This window comes from Heteronotia binoei, chromosome 19 (assembly GCF_032191835.1).
Source record: "Heteronotia binoei isolate CCM8104 ecotype False Entrance Well chromosome 19, APGP_CSIRO_Hbin_v1, whole genome shotgun sequence".
Taxonomy (NCBI): domain Eukaryota; kingdom Metazoa; phylum Chordata; class Lepidosauria; order Squamata; family Gekkonidae; genus Heteronotia; species Heteronotia binoei.
Window position 1 is genome coordinate 18,836,703 of NC_083241.1, and position 6,835 is coordinate 18,843,537.

A 6,835-nucleotide genomic window follows, 5' to 3' on the forward strand; every position below is an offset into this window, starting at 1 on the left:
AGTGTGTATATATGTGTGTGTGTGTGTGTGTGTATAGAAAAAAAAATTTGGCCACTGCGTGACACAGAGTGTTGGACTGGATGGGCCATTGGCCTGATCCAACATGGCTTCTCTTATGTTCTTATCTCATTGAGGTCCCCAGGTTCCACCCCCAAATCTCCAGGAGCTTCCCAACCTGAAGCTGGCAACCCTACTTGCCCACCCCCCCATCAGCTGCAAGGGAGGACCTGGCAACCTGACATTTCATTCAGTTGTCACTCAGTAACTGGCAGCAAGTTGGGAAATGGTTTAAGGTCAGAGTATTTGCTCTATGCATTGTATTTTATCACAAAATCTGGTCTTACAGAAAGCAGGATATACACAAAAGTGGGCTTGTTCATTTCCAGTGTCCTTGGTAGGGGGAGAGTGATGCTGGGTACCTCTTGGTGGCTCTGGGGTAGACCCGTCTGCACTGACTACCTCTGTCCCACTTCAAGTTCAGCCTTGAGAAGCATGCTAAGGAGTGATGCTCCATTTCCCCGTGTTGCAAGTAAATGGTAATAATGTGCTTACATTGAAGAAAATTTAAGTCTGCACTGATGCAGAATACCTTCTGACTGTTACTTCAGATGTACCTTTGGGGCTTATAAAGCAGCCATGGAGTCAGGAGCAGGATAATAGTTACAGCCTTGGGGGAGGAGTGTTAAACTCCCTGATTAGAAATGCACAGTTGGTCTGCATTCTAATGGGGGGAGGGGAGACAATATGTGAAGATCTCCCTCTTTCTCACCCACAACTTAAAGTTGTGTGTGTGTGTGTGAAGGGGTGGATTCCAAATCAGAGGAGTTAAATCTTCCCCGCAGTCCAGTGCTGTGACCCCAATCCCTATTAACCTCCAAAAACATTCACCTCTGCTTTTTAAGGCCCAAAAAAACATCTTGAATTCAGGTTGTGAAATTCCAGCATCACATATATTTGGCACCCTCAAGAACCAAAGTGTGTTGTGCCTTATTCCGTCCCAGTGACTCCAGTGATCTGGATGGTGGAAAGTGCCATCAAGACACAGTTGACTTATGGAAACCTGATAGGGTTTTCAACGCAAGAGATGAACAGGTGGTTTGCCATTTCATGACTCTGCATAGTGACCCTTGGCATTCTCTCATTTACGAACGCACCAGGGCTGACGGTGCTTAGCTTCTGAGATCTGACAAGACTGAGCTAATGTGGTTCATCCTGATGAAGGTGTAGTGACTGTAGCTACCAAGAATCAAGCCTGCTGCAATCTGCAAGGCCCCGTGTCTAAAACGGTTGTTCCTTGGCTTATGCTATAGCATGACAAGACTTTGGGAACTGAGCTTTATATATGTAGACAAACAAATGCACTGCTGGGCACTTTCTCAGATGTGGACATGTGGATGAATATTTGGGGTGTGGCTTTCTTCTCCTTTATCGTTCATGTTTATTACAAATTAAGTACTGGGCAAGATTTATTGCATTTTGTGCATCTGTTATGGCACACTTTTAATCAACCTCACAACACACAGTGGTTGTGTTTCAGGCACCCACAGTCCTTTTACCCTTAGCACCCTAATATCTGCCTGGTAACCATGCTGTGTGTTTGTTTCCAATTAAAAACAATATTGATTTGAATGGCAAGAAGGTGCTTAGTGAGAGGAGAAGCTGGTAAGGGGCTTCTATTGCTTAGAGAGCTTTTGTGCTATTTTGACAGACCATTGTAATGTTTTTTCTCATTAAATCTTGGAGGTCACCACATAGGCTGGAAGAACGGCACAGGAACAGGTCATGTGCAGAAACCAGTGTGCTATCGGCAGAACCGATGCAGCCTTGGAGTAGCTGGCTAAGATCCCATGCCCCCAGTGGCAGGAGGTGGCCATCTGTGTTGTACTCTTCTGGTTGGTCCAGGTTCTTGCATACTCATTGCCCTGCCTCTTTCCCTGCCTCCCTCCTCCTTAGTCATCCAGGTGCTGTTCTTCCCACGTGGATGTTGGGATGGCGCTGTAAGGGTCCATGATGACTTTGGCACAGCGAATAATCATGACAATCAAGAAAAGGCAAAGGAAGACAAAGCATGCCAGTGTTAACCCTTTATCCACGTCGACAAAGGCTGGTTCTGAGGTTGGTCCCTCCATTGCTCATGGCGCTCCACATCAGGACTGATTTCTGCGGCCACCATCATTTTACACCTGTGGAAGACAACAACAAAGAGATGGCTGACAAAAGTGGGACTAAAGCGTTCAGGAGATGAGGGCTTTGGGAAACGAGCGTATGTATGGCAGGGTTCTGCCTAACCTTTAGTAAGGAAGAAGAAGGATTATCTCCCCTTTACTCCCAGCTGTCCAAAACTTCCTGCTCTACAAGTTTGCCTCACACACATTTGCCTCTTTAAGAAGGAAATGAGCACCACCCATTCAAAAGTACCACATTATGTCTGCAACAAAGAGCACACTTCTACCACAGATTATGGCTGCAATGAGGACACACTTTAAATCTGTGTCACCTTCAGCAGAGAGGTAGTGTTCTGGCAGGATATATAAGGAGGCTCTTTTTAGCCCCTTTTTGAAGCAAGGTACTTGCTGTTGTTGTGTTGGAATCTGTTCAGCTACAGCAACACTTTCTAGAACAATAATTTCTACTGCTCAGAGTTTGTGTTGCCAATGTCCAATTGCATCATTCCAGTTAATTCTGTTCTATGTTTCTGTCCTTGCAGCTTGGCTCTAGGAGAGTCCCTGACCCACTTTGTTCTTCTTTTCAGGAAGTCCCTTGTGTTCACCTCCCTTCTGAGTCTTTCTCTTGCTGTTCTATACTCTAAGACATGCTTCGTAGAAACTATGTGTCTCCTTCCCCTCCTCCTTTTCCTGCCACCAGGGCCTCTTTTATTATTCTGCTTTTGCAGGTTCATCATACCCTTCAGTTCCTGTTGGCACTTCCTTAGCAGCCCCTGGTGAGTTTCTTCCCTGATTTCCCTATACCAGGGGTCCTCATCTGCTGGTATTTTGGAATCTTGAGAACAGAGAGTGGGTGCTGCCAGAAAATGGTGGCCAGGGAGTGCTGGGCCAATCATAAAATGTTGAGAGACTGCAAGACAAACATCCACCTACAATGGAGACAGCTTTTTTGAACTGAATGCTCCTATAAGGCCAAAGGTGGTGCCTCCTGGGCTTCTCTAGGCTTGACAACAATTAGGAGGGTAAAAAGTCTTCCACCTTCTTAACAGAGACTTAATAACATGTTATTACCGCATGATGTTAATGACCTCCATGCTGTAAAAAGCTTTATTGCCCAATTCCATACATTAAGCCTCTGCTATGCAAAAAGTCTGCCAAGAAAATGTGATGTGATGTCACCCCATGGGTTGGTAATGACTTGATGCTTGCACAAGGGAAAACCTTTACCTTTTTAAAAAGGCAAGCCATATTTTTCCCTTTGGGCTGTTGGCAATCCTAGGTTCTTCTGAGTGTCCTCCTACTGCAGTGAAGTGGAAGAAAGCTGGCTCTTTGCTTTGTAAAGAAGAAGAAGAGATTGGATTTATACCCTGCCCTTCACTCAGAGTCTCAAAGCAGCTTACGATCGCCTTCCCATCCTCTACCCATTAAAGACACCCTGTGAGGGAGGTGGGGCTGAGAAAGTTCTGACAGAAACTGCTCTTGAGAGAACAGCTCTAAGAGAACTGGGACTTACTCAAGGTCACACCAAAACTGCATGTGGAGGAGGGGGGAATCAAACCCAGTTCTCCCAGATTAGAATCCACACACTTAACCACTACACCAAACAACTGGGTACTAGCAAAATCCTCACTGTATATAATAGCTCTATAAAAAGGTAAAGGTAGTCCCCTGTGCAAGCACCACTCGTTTCCAACTCTGGGGTTACGTCACATCACGACATTTTCATGGCAGACTTTTATTGGGGTGGTTTGCCATTGCCTTCCCCAGTCATCTACACTATCTCACCCTCCCCACCCCCCACCCCGTAAGCTGGGTACTCATTTTACCAACCTTGGAAAGATGGAAGGCTGAGTCAACCTTGAGCCGGCTACCTGAAACCCAGATTCTGCCAGGATCAAACTCAGGTCGTGAGCAGAGAGCTCTGACTGCAGTACTCTATACAGAACATCTAATTTGGGTTGGGGAAAAAGTCTGGGGAAGTGGGAAAGATGTTGTTTACATATGGAAGGTAGCAAATATCACCCCCATCTTTAAAAAGGGTTCCAGAGGAGATCCGGGTAACTACAGGCCAATCAGTCTGACTTCAATACCGGGAAAGTTGATAGAAACCATTATCAAGGACAGAATGAGTAGGCACATTGATGAACACGAGTTACTGAGGAAGTCTCAGCATGGGTTCTGTAAGGGAAGATCTTCCCTCACTAACCTGTTACATTTCTTTGAGGGGGTGAACAAACATGTGGACAAAGGAGATCTGATAGATATTGTTTACCTTGACTTTCAGAAAGCTTTTGATAAAGTTCCTCATCAAAGGCTTCTTAGTAAGCTCGAGAGTCATGGAGTAAAAGGACAGGTCCTCTTGTGGATCAAAAACTGACTAATTAATAGGAAGCAGAGAGTGAGTATAAATGGGCATTCTTCGCAGTGGAGGACGGTAAGCAGTGGAGTGCCGCAGGGCTCAGTACTGGGTCCCATGCTCTTTAACTTGTTCATAAATGATTTGGAGTTGAGAATAGGCAGTGAAGTGGCCAAGTTTGCAGATGACACTAAATTGTTCAGGGTGCTAAGAACCAGAGAGGATTGTGAGGCACTCCAAAGGGATCTGTTGAGACTGGGTGAGTGGGCGTCAACATGGCAGATGATGTTCAATGTGGCCAAGTGCAAAGTAATGCACATTGGGGCCTAGAATCCCAGCTACAAATACAAGTTGATGGGGTGTGAACTGGCAGAGACTGATCAAGAGAGAGATCTTGGGGTCGTGGTAGATAACTCACTGAAAATGTCAAGACAGTGTGCGATTGCAATTAAAAAAGGCCAGTGCCATGCTGGGAATTATTAGGAAGGGAATTGAAAACAAATCAGCCAGTATCATAATGCCCCTGTATAAATCGATGGTGTGGTCTCATTTGGAATACTGTGTGCAATTCTGGTCACCGCACCTCAAAAAGGATATTATAGCATTGGAAAAAGTGCAGAAAAGGGCAACTAGAATGATTAAAGGTTTGGAACACTTTGCCTACGAAGAAAGGTTAAAAGGCATGAGGCTCTTTAGCTTGGAGAAACGTCGACTGCGGGGTGACATGATAGAGGTTTACAAGATTATGCATGGGATGGAGAAGGTAGAGAAAGAAGTACTTTTCTCCCTTTCTCACAATAAAAGAACTCGTGGGCATTCAATGAAATTGCTGAGCAGTTGGGTTAGAACCGATAAAAGGAGGTACTTCTTCACCCAAATGGTGATTAACATGTGGAATTCACTGCCACAGGAGGTGGTGGCGGCTACAAGCATAGCCAGCTGCAAGAGGGGGTTAGATAAAAATATGGAGCAGAGCTCCATCAGTGGCTATCAGCCACAGTGTGTGTGTGTGTGTATGTATATATATATATATATATATATATATATATATATATATATATATATATATAAAATTTTTGGCCACTGTGTGATATAGAGTGTTGGACTGGATGGGCCATTGGCCTGATCCAACATGGCTTCTCTTATGTTCTTATTAGCCTGACATGAAGCCTCAGAGAAGACCAGAGGGCCAACTCCTGTGGTACTGTGTGAAATCTACTGCCTCATGGCCTGGTCCCCCCAGTACTTTAGAGCAGGGGTGGCCAACGGTAGCTCTCCAGATGTTTTTTGCCTACAACTCCCATCAGCCCCAGCCAGCATGGCCAATGGCTGGGGCTGATGGGAGTTGTAGACAAAAAACATCTGGAGAGCTACCGTTGGCCACCCCTGCTTTGGAGGTATCTGAATGAAAGAGGTTGGCCAGGTCAAATGACTTGCACTCAGATGAGCCAGTGTTGAGGTAGTGATTGGAATATAGTGTGGGAGACCCATGTTTAAATCCCCACTCTGCCCTACTACTACTGAGTGACCTTCAGCCAGTCCCTCCCTTCCCCTCTGTCATTCTAGCCAACCTCATGGGGTAGTTAATGCAGTGACGATAAAATGGAGGAAGGAAAATGACCTGTGACTAAATCTAATTTTTATAGAAATGGTTCATCCATGTCCTTCATTTTGCTGACCTCTATCCAACACTCTCTCTTTGTTGGATTGTTGTGAGCCAGGTCCCGGATCACTTGCTGTACCTGATGGACCGTTGATGTGTAAGGAGTGGTCCCTGACATATAACTTGGAACAAACAGATAGATGAGAGAAGGTCTGGACTCCTGTTTTAAAAGAACAACAAAAAAAGTTACATTGTCCGCTTCCTGCATCCTGTGGATAGTGACACATACTTAAAGTTAATTGACCCCATTCTCTCACACAGCTGTCATTCTGGTATATCAAGCCAAATCAATAAGGCTCACAATAGACCATTCAAGATCACTGTAGGGAGATTGTGACTGCAGAAGATTGTGGGAGGCAGGGACTTGTATTTTTGGCATTGCAATGACACCATGCTATCACTTCCAATGTGACAAGAGAGTAATTTAGTCATTTGGGGCATTCTCCCAAAACTCCATGTCACCCAGCACAATGATGTCATCTCCAGGTTATACTAGGAATGACAGTGTGGCATCCCAAGCTTGGATGTGTCTCTGTAAGGCATTCCAGGGACTGAACTTGGAAGATCTGATGCTGGAATCTAGCCCTATTGGCTATCTGAAATTATGTGCATATCCCTTTGATATCCTCTTCAAGAACACGAAGTAGAAGC

The 6,835-nt window shown here is 45.1% G+C and overlaps 1 protein-coding gene across 1 annotated transcript; it reads right to left on the reverse strand.

Moving 5' to 3' along the window:
* Positions 1 to 1,493: 1,493 nt before the first annotated feature.
* CTXND1 (cortexin domain containing 1) lies at positions 1,494 to 2,175 on the reverse strand. The gene has a single exon (XM_060260275.1). It carries the CDS (start codon positions 2,127 to 2,129, stop codon positions 1,950 to 1,952), a length of 180 nt encoding a protein of 59 aa, XP_060116258.1. The 5' UTR covers positions 2,130 to 2,175; the 3' UTR covers positions 1,494 to 1,949.
* Between the last annotated feature and the right edge of the window lie 4,660 nt (positions 2,176 to 6,835).

Bases quoted from the DNA above. Each gene is read 5' to 3' on its own strand.
- CTXND1 (XM_060260275.1), bottom strand. From the start codon at position 2,129: ATGGAGGGACCAACCTCAGAACCAGCCTTTGTCGACGTGGATAAAGGG.